Here is an 18,841-nt window from a genome sequence, read left to right as displayed (position 1 = left end):
TGCATCCTCTCGCAAAGACGTGCAATCCTTGAACGTGGACATTCATTCTTCTTCAAAGGACTGCCCATCTACCATGACCCTACGTTAGGAAATATTGGCCATGACCATTGACTTATTCATCGTGATTCTAACCCCAAAGCTTACCCTTATTACTTATTACAAGACAGAAAAAAAATTTACAATAACAATTATTTGAAATTCTGTCAGGTTAGGTTAGAATATTAAATAACCGGAGATTTTTTAGTGATTTTTTGAGGAATTTTGGAGACGTATACCATACTCTATCATACTTGGTACTTGGTGTAACGGGCTGGTGTCCGCAACTCGACGTCAAGGCGCCTATTTTGCGTGTAACTTTATATGTAACTAGTTACATGACAGAGCGAATATGGAAATATTTCTTTATTAACCTCTAGAGGTTAATAAAGAAATATTTAAAATTCTTGTGTGCATTCATTTTGTTTATGGATCTTAGAATAATAAATTTATCGAACGGAATATCCGGCAAACGAAACTATATGGAAGCAACCAGTAGTATCATATAAAGTCGCCATAGCGCTGTACCGCATGGTATAAAATTGTATAAAATGTAAATAATTATTACTCAATACTCATTGACTTACAATTATATGGACGTCGGGTCCGCGCTAAAAAGTGTCCGCACTTGTAAGGCGCTAAAATCGTATACAGAGCGCCAAACACCGCTTTAGTCTTCATTTGTTCGACTGACAGCGCGATACTGCGATGACATTACAATTTAAATTTCGAATAGGTTGACTTGGGACATTTTTTTCGTGGTTTTTGTATTAGACCCGTCGTCCATTTATTTGTAAGTCAATGTCAATACTCAATATTTTATTGCAAAATCATAATGTATACAAGTACCTACATACTAAATCTATGGTATACAATGACATTTTAATAACACAGAAAATTATGGACCCCGTCAGGCACGGAACACAAAGGAATCAATACATTAAATGCATTAATGTATTGATTTGTATGTAGTGTGTTTGAGTGTTGCTATGTTCCTATGGGGGTGGCATATTCTATTAAGATTAAACCCTCTAATAAATAAAGAAAACCAAACCCAGTATCATAAACATTTTTTTTAACGCACATACTCATAGCCCCGCACTAGGGAAACCCTGTAACGCAGGTGCCATGGAAACACACATAGGTAAACAACCACAAATTACACCCAAACTCTCGAATGAAATAAACGCAGGCCATACAAATATTTCTCCCGGCCCGGGAATTGAACCAGAGACCTTTACGTGGCAGCCCATGTAACCATATCGGGAAAGTAGACCAAACGGGAAAGTAGATCAATTGTAACGAAGGGACCGTTCGGCCACGGAGGCAGTTCAACAACATTAATTCACCAAACGAAAACTTGCCCAAATAATACATCCTTCTAATTATTCTTATAATAAACGTTCTCTTGTTCGTCCCGTCCCTTGATATTATTAAAAATAATCTCAGTACAGAGTACTAAAAAAACCGACCTCAAAAGTACGTGGAATTACGTCTATTTGCTAAGTTTCATTGAAATATCCCCTAGTTCGCCACTATACAGGACTTGATACTGGAGATAATATAAATAGGTTCTCACTACGACACTACTCAAAGTATATCGAGAGAAAAACGCCTTGAATTGGAGAAATAGCAAAATCAACTAAATTATTGCTAAAAGTAATTGCTCCTAAATTAAAGTTAGGCGCTATTTATAAAAATGAATCTTCATGCGTGAACAGACACCCTTTGAGGTGGATGATTTTCTTCAAAATGAAATGGGACCACTATGGAAATACCCCCTTTCCAACAAAAAAAGAATCATGAAAATCGGTTCACAAATACCGGAGTTATCGCGTAACTTACATACAAAAAAAAAATGAACATACAGTCGAATTGAGAACCTCCTCCTTTTTTGAAGTCGGTTGAAAAATAGTTTTTTGTTTCTTTTACAATAAGATATTTCTATGTTACTAATTAATTCCAAAATAGTTATCATACTAATGAAAATTAGATTCAGAACAAAAATTAAGACTTGTTTGTTACCATCGTTAGTTTTTTTTTATGTACAAAATAATTCTGATCACGATGCGATATCTTTCGATTCTTATGAAAATATTCTGAAGCTCCCACGTTGAATCACATTTTTTCCTACCGCTTTATTTATCTTTTTCGCAAACCTCGTTTTGATCCCCTAATGGTTTTCCCACAAATAAAACTTGGCTTTGTTTATTTCGTGGGTTTTATTTTTGTCGGCGTTGTTAGCGACAGCTGTGTCATGTTTATCATTCCGCTTAACCTCGATCAGGATTCTTTACTTTGGTTTTGTAATTCACCTGATTTTTGTTGAAAAACAGCTAAACCTCCGAGCTCGGTATCTAGGGATTTACAAGATTTGTGTAACGAAGATTAATTCACAACCATCATTTGTGATTATTTAGCTATGCGGAGTAAGGTAACTTCACAATTTTGTATGTCACCCGAAGATAATAAATCAATACATTATTATAAAATCCTAAAAAAGCTGAATCTATACTTTAATATTTAAAAATACAAGCCAGTGCTGTCTACACAGTGCTGTCTGTTCTAAACACAAAACATAATTTTTTAGAATTTCTGCATACTTGTCTGTTTGTCTGTGGGTTTGTGCACGCTATTCTCCACAATGAGTAAACTAATTTAAATGTGGTTTTTGTCAATGTATTAAGTTAAGTTTAGATTAACATTCAGTGTTTGTTACATTTCATTCTACAAATAAATAAAAAAGATGTCAATTATAATTATTAATACGCGAATACTTAGAAAAAATTCCACCGATCCGGCTGGATTCGAACCAACGTCTTCTAGCAAACCGTGTCAAGCGCTATGCCAACTAAGCCATGGAACAAACTAGCAGATCTCACGAATTTTTCTGTGCTTGTTGTCGGATCTTTAGTATTTTAATTTTTAACGACTTTTAGCCGTAGCGCCATCTATGAGAAATCTATGAAAGTATTTCATCACCCAGTTAGGTACCTTTACAGCTACCAGGCTTGGCTAGAGATGTCGCTATTATCTGTAATAATTTTTTTCTTGAATTGATATTCAATTATTTTTTGTTAAAATACTCCACTAGTTTGTTTATAATTATTAATACAGAGATTTACAAAGATCACCCAGTACTCATTTCACAAAAGTTAGGAGTCATTTCACAAGAAATAATTGAATATCAATTCAATAAAAAATTAACACGTAATTTTTTTGTAAATTTTAATTGTGTGTCTTGGGCGCTCTTGACGTAACGCGTCGGAACAAAGTGCGTGCGCTGACCAAACGATTGAATAAAAGTAATGTCATGTAATTCTAAAATATTGGTCATCAGTAGACCTACAAAAAAATCAACGACACATTATACCTACCTTTCATATTAAAGCCAAAATAACGGTTTTGGTTTTTTAAAAATCTAGAATCAAAGAATTTATTAATTCAAATCAATGCTATAAAATTTATTCATTCAAAAACTAAATTAATCACAAATGTCAATGCGCACCGTAGGCTTCGTCAGGTAGACACAAATATAAGTCAGCAACAGGCTTCGTCAATATAAAAATCAATAATGCAATTCGTCATACTTAGTCATTTTTATCTAACTAACGTAGAGGGAGAATAAAAAAAAGAATAGAGAAGCTTCCGCGTATACTGAAAAGGGATACCAACAGAGTACATAAATTCTGGGTTGTCTACTTTTAAAATTTTACCCTGTTAAAGAAATTGAAATGAAAATGAAGCCGTGGTAGCCTAATGGTTTGACCTACTGCCTCTCAAGCAGAGGGTCGTGGGTTCGAATCCAGATTCGCACCTCTGAATTTCTCAGAATTTGTACGAAATTTAATTTGGAATTTATCATGAGCTTTTCGGTGAATGAAAACATCGTGATGAAACGTTGAAGAAGGTTCAAAGTCCTCGGAGAACGTGTGCAGTCCCCAACCCTCATTGGGCCAGTGTGGTGGACTGTCACCTAAGCACTCGCCTGAGAGGAGACCCGTGCCGAGCAGTGGGACGTATAAATGAGTTCACGATAATGATGAAATCTGCCGAGTCTAAGGTCTAAACAATTATGTCAAATCATTACTTTTTTATTGGCCCTTGAACAGTATTAACTTAGTTTACATATTTCGAACTGAAAAAGTATTGAAAAGTAAAAAAAATACAATATTTAAAATGACCCATAAATTGGGCAAAAGATAGTGGCAAAAGCACGGTATCCCTGAAATCAGCTTAAGCCTGTCTAATTTAATTTATACGTTATTTATTTCATCTCTCTTTCTCGCGTATCATAACCACTGCTGGTAGAAGCGAGATGGACATATTTGACAGAAGTAAGATATTCTCCTTATTTTAGGAGGTTTATACGATGCAAACAAAGCTCGTTCAATCACGAAAAACACTTCAAATATCATCTAAAATACACGAATTCGCAATATTCCAGGCTTCTAAGAGTATTTTACTAGTAATTCATACAAGAAAATTCATTGATTGTAATGAAAAATTAAAACTTACGTGTGAAAGGTTATGTTGGCAATTTTTCGTTCCGTACGGCTTTTACGGCCTAAAATATAACAATGCACCATGATTGTGAGTTGCAATAATTGTCAATTACTACAAAGGAACGGTTAGTAACTTTGTAAAACACTTCTTAAAAGCACAAACACATAAAATCGATGCACATCAAACACTCGGAAGGATTTGCTGGACTCAATAAGCGTTGAGTCATACAACCGAAACTGCATACGTAGAAAGGGACAAAAAAATAATATTGTTTTCTCGTTTACTCTGATATGTCTGTGCATAAATCTATCTCGCTTATACGGTTTTTATTGGGTGTGTAATATATCATATAATTTTTTTTAACATAACGCTCAATTGTCATAATTTCATTTCAAATAAACTCATTTAATATAACTATTCACTTCATATAACAAACTTTTAATATAAACTTAAATATTATAATTTCACTTTATATAACAATCATGTACTCTAACACTCATTTCTAATAACAATCATAAGTTATAAACCTCAGTTAATATAACAACAATTTATATAAATATCATTTAACCTAACGCCTGATTATACGCAAGTAGCACAAACTAATGTACGGTTATACGTATAATTATTTTTGTAGTTAGTATAAATACGGGGTAGATGAAAAAAATGCTCATGTTGTCTGTCACAAATAAGTTAATAAGTCGTTGAGAAGTTGTATTTGGTCAGAAAATTGTTGAAAATAAAATTCAAATATGTCTATTTTAAACAGTAGTACATTTAAAAGTTCGAAAGGACGTCTGAAATTGTTTGTTAATGGATTTATTTATAATAAAAACAGACAAGTGAATAATACAGTGTATTGGATTTGTGAATTATACCAAACCAAGCAATGCAAGTCTCGTGCAACCACAATAGTGAATATGGAAACCGAAACACACACAGTGACTAAACATAATGATTATTTACACAATCATGATCCTGATCCAGCACGACCGGAAATTTCATCTATCATTACTGAATTAAAAATAAATTCCATCGAACACCCAGAGAAAAAAACTTGCCAGATTTTACAAGCTGCGAAACGTAACGCTGATGAAATGATTTTGAGCAAGTTGCCCTCTACTTCAGCCATGAGACAAATTGTTTATCGCGGGAAGAGTAAGGGAAAACCAGTTTTTATGGAACCTACGAGTGTCTATTTTACAATACACCATCATGGCTTACAAATTCATGAAGAAAATTTATTAACGATTAAGAAACGATATTCCTAAAACTAATAGTATATCAATTATAATTTGACCTGAAACTATGTTCGTAAACGCAAACAAATTCGCTTCTGGCACTCACCGGCCGCTGCCGCGACACGCTCGCTGCGCTCGCTCGGCTCGTGCGGCTTTTTCATATACTAACCTAACCTAACCTACTAGATAGAGGACGCAACCAAGATTTGACCTATGTGAAATACATTTGTTTTCTTTTAAACCACCAAGGAATCCAGTGTGTAACAATAATAATTTTGTCGAAACGAAGATTCAGCTATGTAAACTATACTATTGAAAACATAAAGTTACACTCTAGTATCGAACAGACAAGTACCACGGCGAGCCGGGTTTAACTTTATTATTTATAAAAAATGACATGTGAAAATTATCAGAATTGACAATATATGAAATGACAGTTATATGATATGAGCTTTATTTTTAAAAAAGTTATAAAATGTGAATGTTATATCAAACAACAATTATATGAAGTTAAAATATAGGAACTGAAATTAGTCCAAATGAAAATTATATTATATGAACGGTATATGTTCTGAAATTAGTTTATTTGATTTTCGAACAACTGAGACGCACCCGTTTTTATTATTTATAGAGCCCCTCTACCCAATTCTCCCTCTATGAACTATAACAATGAAAAAGGATCGCTCTGAATCTTAGCTGGTTCAAACCATAGATATAGAAAAAACGGGGAGATATGTAATGACGCTATGTAAGATCGGGTGCCGATGTCGCCACTTTTTAGCTTGTGTGCAATTCAAACTTTACGCTCTACTATCATAACCTAAAGATTTTGATTGGGTAGGGCTTAAAACGTGAAAATGACGTAAAACAATTTTAAAATTTAACAAAATTAAACTTACAGTCACTTGAATAAGAGTTATATTACAATATTTCAGTATTTTTTTATCCTGGTTCAGCCATTCACCAACAGGTGGCGTTTAGCAAAAATACTGCTAGTATATAATAGCTAACTATTACACGTCAGATGGCGCTGAAACTCATTTTTCGTTTCACTAAAAACTCACGGAGTGGTTGTCACCCGCGTCTGCCGCGGGACCGCGGCATCTGTAGAATGTAACAGTCAAGTATGTAAAATTTGTAGCACATTTCACGACGCGTTTTACGCCTGTAGTGGTGACGGTTGCTCGCGGTTGCCGCGGCGAGGTACTAGTAGAACCGCGCAGGACGCGATGACCTGCGCGCTTGGCGGCTGTCGTCGCCCGCACACTTTGGCGGTCGGTTCAGGTGCAACGTGGTGCAGGCGCACGCAGGGTGAGTTCTCTATTAATCGCGCGACTTGCAATTAACTCCCACTAACTTCGCGGTTCCGCAATCGCAACGGTTCGTGCCCGCAACCGCGGCAGTTACGTGCCCGCACAAACTTGCAGGGTCGTGAGAATTGAAATAAAACCGCTGTCTAGCAGCACCGGCGCGGCGGGCGCGGATGGAAACCGCTCCGTGAATTGTTAACCTTATTAACCTTAAATTGACGCTACTCAACGAGGGATATGGTCCCACCTAATCGATAGTTGGAAACCATGTGGCTGTTTTTAATATTAAAAAAAAAATTCATTTTTGATACCATATCTACACTGGTACTGGTGTATTATTAAATTAATATGTTAATATAAATTATTATTATTTTCTTAATGGCGGCCACTAGGCTTGGACCAATGTCAGTTTTATAAGAATAATATAAAAAATATGGCGATCGTCGCCAGTGTCAATTTTCCATTATACGTTACCACGGGTTGCTGAAGCTGTCTCTGTCAAGAGTAAACTCGAACCATTAACGAATTTAATAACTTAAATTGTTTTTTTATGAAGGATTTATGTAATTTTCTATAATTGTTTCTAATTTATTTTGCATGCACATGTAAAATAAAGCCGATTTTATTTTATTTATTTTTTAAATGCATTTGCTATGGAAATTGAAATAAAATCAGAAATAGTAATAAGAAAACCAAACTTTCGATTTTCCTGCAGCTTCAATCCAACCTTCTTTTATTTTAAACTCATTGGAAAAAGTAAAAAATTAAAAATACTTTACGTTTAATGTACGAGTATAATGGAATTTAAATATCTTAAATTGTTTGTAGGCGTGTCATCTCGATATGGTCATTTTGACCATATCGAGGCGACGCGAACCACGCCCCCATATCATATCTCCCCTTTTTTTCTATATATATGGTTGTATGGCGGTATGGCGCCGCATTTCCTCCCGCACTGTTCAGTTCTGTTCGATCAGGCACTCCGATCGTACGCGAGCACACGCATCCGCATTATGTATGATTAGTGAAAACGACGATGCCAGAAATTGACATTTCTAAGATACAGCTTAGTGACTTTATGTTCGAAGATGTTTTGTTTAAAACATTAATTTGTCAATTTCTGGCGAGCGCGTGCGTACTATCGGAGCGCCTGATCGAACTGATAAAAATTTAATTACTATAGAAAATACGTTATTTTATTTTTCCTTTGAAAAAGTATTTGTATAACGGTTTTTGTAAAAACAAACACTGTTATACAAATTCGTTTCATGGTCGAGCTCGCGCCGCCGAAACTGAGATATACTGAGGTATTACGAAGGGCCAATGTTAGTGTTGTTGAAAAGTATCTTATACGGCGGCGGCAACTTCATTGGTGTGGACATGTGTCGTGGATGGCGGACTAGTGGCGAAGCGCATCTTTTATTCTGAACTTGAGGAGGGCAAGCGTAAGCGTGGCGGACAAGTCCTTACGTTCAAGGATGTGCTGAAATGTCACACGAAGAAATGCAATGAAGAACCTGCACACTGGTCAACACCAAAGTTTGTGACTTTGAGTATGAAAGGCTCTCGGAACTTATTGTAAGCGCAATGAACTGAAAACCTCGCATGTGTTTACATGCCAAAATTGCGCGAGGATCTTCCTCCAGAAAATTGGCTGCATAAGCTACATGCAAGCTCACGAACGAAGCCTACATCGGAGCTGAAGTGGTCGCCGAAATCGTCTGGGAGTATTCATATTCAATAGTATATTGTTATTGAATATCATGATGTTTCTAACACCGTGATATTAATCTATTAAAGTTACTCACTGCGCCAACCCAGTGAAGGTTAAATCGTGCAAAATAGCTGCGCTTACGTTGATTTTTTTTTTCTTCATGCATGCTATATCGTGTTTGCGCTCATCAAATATCCACATTTTATTGTCTTTGGAATGCACTATTTTGTATCGGGGATGTTTCAAATTTAATTTCCCCTCCCTCTTCGCGTCGTATTCCTCATTACTAAGGGTAACTTCCCCGCGGAAATAGAAACTGTACGACGGTGCTGCGCTGTTTGTGGCGGTCTTTGGCACAGTGGAGCACGTCATGGAGACTCATGCCTAGATCTCCTTGTTAAAGAGTTTGTCCAAGGAAGTAATGCCGTTTCCAATTTCTGCCTTAACTATTTCCGCCGCCAAGCAGTAATGTCAGTATTACTGTGTTCCAGTTTTGAAGAGTAAAGGGCGCTGGTGAAATTACAGGTACATGGCACTAATTGTCGACTTCTGTCTCAAGGTGACGGGCTCAGTAGCAATACCCCTCAGATCTTTGCGTTTTAAAGCACTGAGTGACACTGCAACTGTTATGGACAATTATAAATCTCTGCTGTTGCTGACCACCAAACAGGCCCACGATTTGTTCATCCTGTCATAAAAAATAAAATCTTGTGGGACAGCCACCCCTCGGACGTTTACCGTTGATCCGTCTGGTAACTATTAACTGTTCCAGGTCGCGCCCTTCTTTCCTGCCCTTCTTTCGCTCCGTGAGTTCTTAGTGTAACGAAAAATGAGTTTCAGCGCCATCTAACGTATAATAGTTACCTATTATAAACTAGTATCATTTTTACTAAAACGCCACCTGATGGTGTCTGGCTGAACCAGGATGAAAAAAATACTGAAATATTGTAACATAACTCTTATTTAAGCGACTGTAAGATTAATTTTGTTAAATTTTAAAATTGTGTTACGTCGTTCTCACGTTTTAAGCCCTACCCAATCAAAATCTTTAAGTTATGGTAGTAGATGATAGAGCGTAAAGTTTGAATTTGTAACTAAACGTTTTTGTTTGTATCTGGCTCTTCGAAAAGTGACATTTATTCGACATTGAGGTGACAGTCAGGTAGAAGAGAATTCTTGGCCATTTGTAATGAATTATTGATAATTGTGATTTTACTTATTATTTATATTTCCCTCAAAAATGTGGCCGACCGATTTGGATGCTAAACTCGAAGAAGTAAGTTCTTACACTAATGGAATACTATGCTAGATTATAGAAGTTATGGTATTAAGCATATAAAAACGTACGCTTATGTAGGTATATTGCTGACGACCTCCTTGAAACACCGTTTTTCATGGTTTCGCCATCTCTGAAGTCCCTGGTTCTTTCCCCGCCGTGGGTCTGGGGTTTGTGGTACTGTCATTGTTACAGATTTCCATAGCACAAGTGCTTTAGTTACTTGCTTTGGAATCAGAGCAACCTACGTGATGTTGTCTAATATTTCTATTTATTATTATTTATTACTAGATAAGAAAAGATAATGGTAAATTTCAAATTGAATTTCACACATAAATTCCCCGAAAGAACCAAACCTTTAGTCTACCACGGCTTCATATATTTTGCACTATTAGACTCAACTCACACTGGCGCAGAGTCGAAGTGTCGCATAGCGTCCTGTTTTTCAACTCCACCGCCAGGCGACGCACGACGACCCTCGTATTAGTGCGCCCGGATCACAGTGTGTTCGGCGTCTGGTGCCTCACTGCGGCGACGCCCAAAACCGCTCGACTCCAACCAAACGTCGACGCTTGACTCCATATTTGCAAAACACAAATTTGTACCTTAATAAAGAGAAATTAGATATGCTATAGTCGAAAAACATGACGCGCCGCGACGCTTCCACTCTGCGCCAGTGTAAGTTAAGCCTTACAGTAAACTAGAATTGCGTGTGGCTAATAACAATCTGTATCAACCCACGGCTAGGCATCATAGAGCTTAGATATACCAGAAAAGTGTACAGATAAGATAAATCCAAGAAGCTGGGAGTAAACATTGGATTTTGTATGCATTAATTCTCAGTACGATGTAATGGAGCTACCTGGGCAGCAACTACCCGCGGCACATGCGGATACCCTGCTGGACCACGTGCTTAATCTCGATATCAAATCACCTCCAGGCTGTTTGAGGCTTAGTAGCATCATGTGTAGTATGGGTACAAACAACTTTATTATTGTTTAATAGTATCGTAGTTTATACCGTAAAAATGATGAAGATTTATAATTGAATGTAGAAAGACATTTGGAAACAGCTTATACTTGGGTATTGTTTAGCGATCAATCACGAAAAGAAGATCAATTTACAAGAACGAAACACCCGACAAACTTGGATTAGTAGGAAATTAAAACAAATGAATGTAAAAACAACATTCGACAATTTTTTTTTTTCAAATTACATCTAAAATACAAAAAAACAAACAATCTAAAATAATAAAAAAAGTAAAGTTCAAAATGCTGCAATACTTTAGGAATTTACTCGCATGTCATCGGCAGGCTTATGTCCAAAGAAAAGATCCAAATCGTTTCCTTTTTCTTTCTTTTCTTTTTTCGGAAGCCAATAGAAAATAGGCGTGGTAGGTTGTATTGTTTATTTGTGTTGTATGAATTTGTATTTAATAGTTTGTAGACTACCACCTTCTGCACTTCTGACATAGGTCTTATTCTCATTTCCTCACTTCGCTACCTCTCCTCACATCAGTTATTTCTACGCAGGCTTATTTATACTTGTTCTTTTTGGCCCAGCCTTTTTTAAAGACATATGTACGCTGAAATTGAATTTTTCCCTTGTTCTCATTCACATTTACTGTGCAGTTACTATAAAAGTTTTTTGGACTTTAGACAGTATAATTTCAAATTGAAATGTACTTAATTGTTTTGGCGCCTTTTTTATTTGTCATTGTTTTGTTTGTTTTTGTGCTCGTGCATATCTCATATTTTGTTTTTAAATAAATTTTAAGTACATTTTCTTTGGCCTTGCTCACTCTTGTTAGTACCCGTACCCTATTTTTGTAATCCGATACACACTCTATAAATTTGTATCATTGTACTAGTAACATCCTTTCCGTATGACGAAACCATCGTAGCATTCCTTTTTTAACATAGTCACTACATCATCTATTATATCACAAGCTTTCTTATCACACTGTTTCTCATTCTGTCTCCGAATTACACCACACGTACTATGCAACTTTCTTTATTCTGCCCTAATTTCATGCTTCCTCTACCAAACCCAATATTCATTACCGTCCATTTGAGTTGGAACTAATGGGATAACCAGCCAGACACGCCTATTTTCGACATATTCTGACTGGTAGGTACAAATAAAAGCGTCTACAAATACCATTTGCCTCATTCAAAACTTTCACTATCCGTTCAATATCATCTTCACTAAATATATTGTTAATAGACGATCCAACCTCAAAAATTCCTTCGATTTTTCTAGCGTGATAATACTTTGAAGAATACCTGCATTTTCAAAAAACATCATTAATTTGTGTGTTTAGATGATTTAAGTTACATAGACTACTCCATAATTTCCTCGTATGTCTTTTGTCTAGGTAAATCGACGTTAGATATTGACGTAATGGAAAAAATGATGGCTGCTGGAATGAATATTGCTTTAATAAATATGACATTTGGTACAAAGGAAGAACACATTGAAGTTATCAAAATGCTTCGACAAGCAAGCAAGAACTACAGCATGAGAATGAACAGAAACTATCCATTAGGTATTGCTATAATGCTGACAGGTAAAAAGATGAGGACGGGAAAAATTAGTGATGTAAGTACTTAGCCACTACTCTTACATTAATTGTGCTTAATATAAAAGATAAGGTACGTGGTTTAAGTATCATCAAACTTACTAAAGAATATAGAATTTTATTAAACTGTAAACAGCGGAGGAACGAAAAATCACAGAGGGTATCGTTTTAAGATAGCTGGGTACTGCAAAAAGTTTAAATACGCCAACCAAAGTCAGTGTTAACAAAAGCAAATTCCATGATTTTAGCAACTTTTACTGTGATTTCATCTCATTGCCACCAGTGATCAGAAGGCTGGCTGTTAAAGAATTTGTCGTCCAAATTGGATAATTTACCTCAGCCTCTTGGGCAAAAGTTTTATATTAAGCATATTTTAACACACAGTTTTATTCAAGGTCATAATAATTACTAGTTTTTATTCTTAAATCAACCATGATTCTTAATAAGACAAATATACATAAATATAAATATAATAATAAATAAATAAATGTAATAATTTAATACAGTGGTGATGAAAAGGAAATACATTTTCTTTTTAAAAGCCCTCTGTCAATATAAACAGACATAATGGGTTCTAACATTTCAGAGTTTTGGGGATTTCATAGAGCTTAAAACAGGAGAAACGGTGAGATTAACCACAGATGAAACTTACCGTGAACGATGTTCCGTCTATACTGTCTACGTAGATTTCATGTATTTTGCCGAGCAAGTAAAAAAAAACGACACAGTTTTATTAGATAATGAAGAAATTTTACTAAAAGTGGAGGTAGTTTCTGCGAATACAATTACATGCAAGATTGAAAGAGGTGGAATGCTCGGTTCTCACAAGGACGTATTCGTTCCAAACAAAGTGATGCAAATGCCAGACTTTACAGACAAAGATAAAAGCTATATTGATATGGCTATACGTTATCAGGTATGTCACAATGTTAACCCTTGTACATGTTTGCTGGATTTTTATTCAGATTCTTGAGAAAACCTAATTAAAAGAACTGGTCTATGCCATTAGAGTTTATACTACATAGACATTTTTACAACTAAATTCGTCCAAAAAAGAGAAATTTAACTGACAATGAGTCAGTATTCACTTTCTATATATTTAATACTAGTATTATTAACCGTGAAAAGGACAGATTTTAGTAGAATAACGATACAAATTTATAAAGTTAACGTAGGGGACAAATAGTGAAAAGATGGCCTCGACGACAATCAGATTGAATGTACTCAAAAAGGCAAAAATACCAAGTATTTATGAGAATTGAGGAAGCAAAAGAGTTTATCAGGTAGAGGTCTAAAATTAATAATAAAATAATCTCATGAATTGCTTTGCAGATGTGTGTAGGATTCCTCACAATGTTTTTCTTCACCGAACTTGCCAAACTGAATATTTCCTAATATGCTTTTCAGGTTGACTTAATAATAGCCACGTTTATAAGTTCCGCTGACAGTTTAATAAACCTAAAACAGCTACTTGGTGAAAAAGGAAAGAAAATAGCGATCGTAGCCAATATCCAGACCGCGGAAGGTTTTCATAACTTTGATGATATTATAACGGTAATAGTTTAAAAACTATATTTAACACTTATAATCTACAATTACGTTATTAACATTGACAAGCCCATATTATCTTTTCAGATAGCTGATGGTGTTATAATCACCAGACAAGAATTAGGCTCCGACATAAGCCCCAAAAAATTAGTGATTGCCCAAAAGAACATAATTGCTCGAGCTAATAAGGTACAGTTTATTTTAGAAATTCACATTTCCGGTAAGCTTAAGTAGCATTGTGCTTCATTTAAAAGTATCCATTGAAACACGACATAATATATCGGAAATTACAGGCTAATATTCCAGTTTTTTTAAACGCACACCTTCTTAGTAGCATGAGGTATCATAAATTACCCTTGCGAGCGGAATTACTGGACATTGCCAATTGCGTACTTGATGGTGTTGATGTTCTCGCGCTGTCTGCAGAAACCGCCGTAGGACAGTATCCTGTGGAAGCCGTAGAGTGTATGGCTAGCACTTGTAAGGAAGCTGAGGCTTGTGTTTGGACGAAACAGGTCTTCTATGATCTCGTTGACAAGGTACTTGGATTTTCATCCGTTTTGAATCTTAAAAGTTGAAGCAGAGACCAAATGATTATTGTTTTAATATAACTTTGTTGTTGTAGACTATCATACCTTGTGATCAAACAACAGCAACTGCGCTCGCAGCCGTCCTCGCAGCTCAAAGGTCTATTGCAGCGGCAATCGTAGTGATAACCAGTACGGGCAAATCTGCCCAAGTTGTTGCCAAGTACAGGCCACGATGCCCAGTCATTGCTGTTACTAGATATACTCCCATTGCCAGACAGTTGCACATGTGGAGAGGTATTTTGCCTCTTATTTATGAAGGTATTCGTTATTTTAATAATTCACTCGAATTACGTAATGCGGATTTTTAAGGAACCGAAAGATTAAGTTTATCAAATTATGCCTAGGTTCCGTTTCAAAAATTTGGTGTTGGTTTAAAGACACCTTCAAATTAGATGCTTATAGAAGTGCTACAGTGGTAGTGCAACTGTGGTGTACACAGAGAGCGGATGCGAGTCGGGTCTGGACCGCGGCGTGTCTAATTCCGTGTGTTTATATGGACGACAACATATCGAGCGTGGGCGCGTACGCTCGTCCCGCGTCCGCGCTATGTGTGTTGTCATATAAATACACGGAATTAGACCCGCCGAGGTTCCGACTCGACTCGCGCCCGACCTGTACCCGCTCTCTGTGTGTTTCACGCTTAATTGTTACTGCATAAGTGACGCGCGTGTGTCACGCCAATGGCGCTGCGAACGCGCTTCCAGATATGCCACTGCAGAGCTTCTATAAGCGTCTTATTTAGGAGCGCCTTTGTTCATTACGGCGGTGGCCTAAATAGTATGTTACCTGTGAACATTATATGCTACATAACACCTTGCAAACTCATGTAAAGTCTCAAAGTGGCGTCTAGATTAAAAAACATCATGGCTGCCGCCCGGAGGTGTTTTAACTGTACCTCATCCATATAGAATATCGAGTTATAATACAAGCCTTCCTGAGATGCTTGTGTCTTATAACTTGTCTTGTGTCGTTCAAAAACAATATACATAGTACATACGTAAATATTATGAATGAAATATTTTTAATTAGATTAATTTTGCCACTTAAGATTTTTAAATGTACATACTTTTATTGCATCGTCGTGCTCAAGTGTAGGCAGGTGTTTGTAATTTTTGGTGAATTTTTATAGTGACAGGTTCTGCTCCTGTCAGATCGATAGATCGAATAAATGGACATCATGGTAGTTAAACACCATAATATTGATTACAATCAGTATTACAAAACTTTGTTAACACCTTGTCAACTCCCAGCCAGCAAAGTTTAATGGTGTGGGATAGTATAGTGTAACGGGCTGGTGTACGCAACTCGACATTAAGCTCCTCCAAACATCTCAGCACCCTTCTGGGTTTGTTGGAGACTTTCGGGGAGCGACCTCGACACTCTAAGGCGTTTCGGGCCTTTGATTAGCCACGCCAGAGCATTGCATTAGGATGTGCGCGTCAGTTACTTCCCCCTCCATGCATGCTCTGCATAGAGGGCTGTCCGTGTTACGTAGTTTGAAATGGTGTTTAGTATACGGTCTATGACCATGACAGCAAGTTTCTTTATTTTGAAAGTACGCATTTGCGATTAAATGCTAGCAGGATAATGTTTGGAATTTATAAAAATCTAAAGCTTTCGCTCTATCTGCGGTTTCAGAGAGTCCAGATGCTGACTGGCAATTGGACATCGAGAAACGAGTCGCATTTGGTGTCAAATGGGCCATAAACCAAGGTTTCATCAGGATCGGAGATCCTGTCGTCATCGTCTCCGGGTGGAAACAAGGATCTGGGTTCACCAACACCATGAGGATCATATACGCTTCTCTGGACTCGTTCTAGATATTATTTTAGATAGTTTATTGACATAAAATCATTATAAACCATTTTGTACTGTGTTTTGTAGTCTTTTGCTTTTATTACTGGTATATAAAAGTATATAATAATTCTCCAATATTTATACTAATTGTTTGTGTCTCATATTTGCTTGCCTGCATTAGCAAATGAAATATAATAATAATAGTTAGCCTATATAGTCTTACTGCTAGGCAAAGGCCTTCTCTCACAACTCAATGAGATGGCTTGGGCTGTAGTTCCCACGCAGGACCGAAACGGATTGGCAACTTCACACACATCATTAAATAACTTTGGAGATTTCATCGCAATCTTTTTCTTCACCTTAAATTTCAAACTAAATTTCCCACATAAACAGCATAAAATAATGTATTTTGCTTACCTATGAAACTTGAAACTAGAAATTCCGGAACACTCCATCCTTATTGAACTAATTTATTGGAATATTTTGTTCTATTGGTTGAACTGTTTAAACTCATAGTTGACCTTAGTGGAATAGATGGGCTTACCACCTGTTAGTACGAAGCTCTTTTCTATATCTTTCCTAATGAATATAGGAAGTGGAATACACTGCTGGCATCTGTTTTCCGAAAGCTACAATTTGAGCTTTTCAAGGCTGTAGTGGATAAGTGTTTGCGTGTATAACCTACGCATTTACGAAAAGAAATGAGACTACAGGTTGACTTTTTATTACTAGCCATATTTTTCCTACGCATTAGGCAGGTATCATACAAAGACTCCATTAAAAAAAATTGGTTGGTCAAATTTTCATATTATAATTATTTATCCAAAACAATAATCGATAATGTTTGGTTACCTAGTCAACACAACACGCTAGTCAGGCGTATATTTTCGGGGTGTGTTTCCCGTAGAGTGTCTAAAAACTTGGACTTTTAATATTATAATTTGCTAATTATAAAAAAATCACCTTGTATAATTCAAATTCAAATTCAAACTCGTTTATTCAGATATCTAGGATCCATAAGTGTTAGCAACAATGAAACTTATAATTAGGTTAGTACTTAAATTCTAGAACAGATTTTGTATTATTAATGAGATGCCGCATTGTGGGACACTCACACCTAACCGCAATTGTCTTCAGGAGGCTGTTACCGCTGCCACGTATTCTGTTCAACAGAGATGCTGATCTTTTGCGCAAGACTGCCATGAAGCTATCCACACGGGCTTCAGCAAACATGGCAGACGCACTGCAAAACCGCGGCAGCCGCATCAGCGTCCTAAAGGCGTTATTGTATTGCGTGCGCATAGCCCTGAGCGAGACTTGGGTATATAATATAGTAACATTTATAGTAAAAAAATAATATTAAGGTCCGCAGCCAAAGTAGCTATTAATTTATTAACATATCTAACTCGTCATGATCAAAAACAATCTAAATGAAATAAAATTCTTACATTAGATCTTGGCCTGTAACCACGTTTAATCACAATGAGTGATGAAAAGGAATCAACGCCTTTGCCCCGCAGTGGGATAGTAGCGGCTGAAAAATGTAGATTTTTTTCTCCATGAAGGAAATGCTTAAAGACACAAATGGCAAGTTTATGTTTAGTATTATTACGTTTTGAGGTTCTTAAATTATTTGTTACAGGTTATATAAATCAATCAAGCTAAATAATAATAATAATTACGCGCAAACTCATAGCCCCACACTGGGAAACTTTGTATCGCGGGTGCTATGGACACACACGTGTTTGTGTGTTTTTTTAGGCAACCACAAATTACATTAGTGTTAGATAAAGATGTATGGAAAGACAATGTGAGTTTCTATGCAAATATGATTTAAAATGTATTATTCTATAGCATTGAAGTTTATTTGAACAGAGCAATCCCTAGAGTTTCTTGCTCGTTCATCTCAGGGAAGTCGGCACCTAGTACCTAAAAAAATTACGTTTTCAAGTGTAAAAATTTTACCTACAGACTAAATGATTATTTAACTTTGACATTGACCTCCAAACTCGAGAGAAATAAATGTAGGCCATACAAATAGTTTTCCCGGCCCGACAATCGAACCCGGGACCTCTACGTGGCAGTCCAGTAGGTATGGTAATCGTTCGGTCACAGAGGCAGTTGAAAAGTAAGAGTTTTCTTCAGTTCGTTCTATAGGAAAAAAGTGTAGTGGGAAGAAGCAAGCTCACGCGTAAAGCGTAGCACTAACGCAGTTCATGCTGTAATGGTCAGCTCCAGTCGGTTT

General features: G+C 36.5%; 1 protein-coding gene across 1 annotated transcript; it reads left to right on the top strand.

Moving 5' to 3' along the window:
- Nucleotides 1-10,044: 10,044 nt before the first annotated feature.
- On the top strand, nt 10,045-16,671 carry LOC113231943 (pyruvate kinase-like). Its single transcript, XM_026466497.1, has 9 exons — nt 10,045-10,080; nt 10,924-11,056; nt 12,458-12,681; nt 13,248-13,577; nt 14,069-14,215; nt 14,297-14,398; nt 14,503-14,748; nt 14,835-15,057; nt 16,438-16,671. Exons 1-9 carry the CDS (start codon nt 10,045-10,047, stop codon nt 16,617-16,619), a joined length of 1,623 nt encoding a protein of 540 aa, XP_026322282.1. The 3' UTR covers nt 16,620-16,671.
- The last annotated feature ends 2,170 nt before the right edge of the window (nt 16,672-18,841 follow it).

Source organism: Hyposmocoma kahamanoa, unplaced genomic scaffold (genome assembly GCF_003589595.1).
Source record: "Hyposmocoma kahamanoa isolate Upper Pololo Valley unplaced genomic scaffold, ASM358959v1 66, whole genome shotgun sequence".
Taxonomy (NCBI): Eukaryota; Metazoa; Arthropoda; class Insecta; order Lepidoptera; family Cosmopterigidae; genus Hyposmocoma; species Hyposmocoma kahamanoa.
Note: the sequence above shows the minus strand (reverse complement) of the source record. Positions and strands in the feature narration are given on the sequence as shown.

Coding starts and splice junctions, on each gene's coding strand:
- LOC113231943 (XM_026466497.1), top strand. CDS start 10,045: ATGTGGCCGACCGATTTGGATGCTAAACTCGAAGAA. Junction 14,216..14,296: donor ACTTTGATGATATTATAACG/GTAATAGTTTAA, acceptor TTATCTTTTCAG/ATAGCTGATGGTGTTATAAT. Junction 14,399..14,502: donor TAATTGCTCGAGCTAATAAG/GTACAGTTTATT, acceptor CGGAAATTACAG/GCTAATATTCCAGTTTTTTT.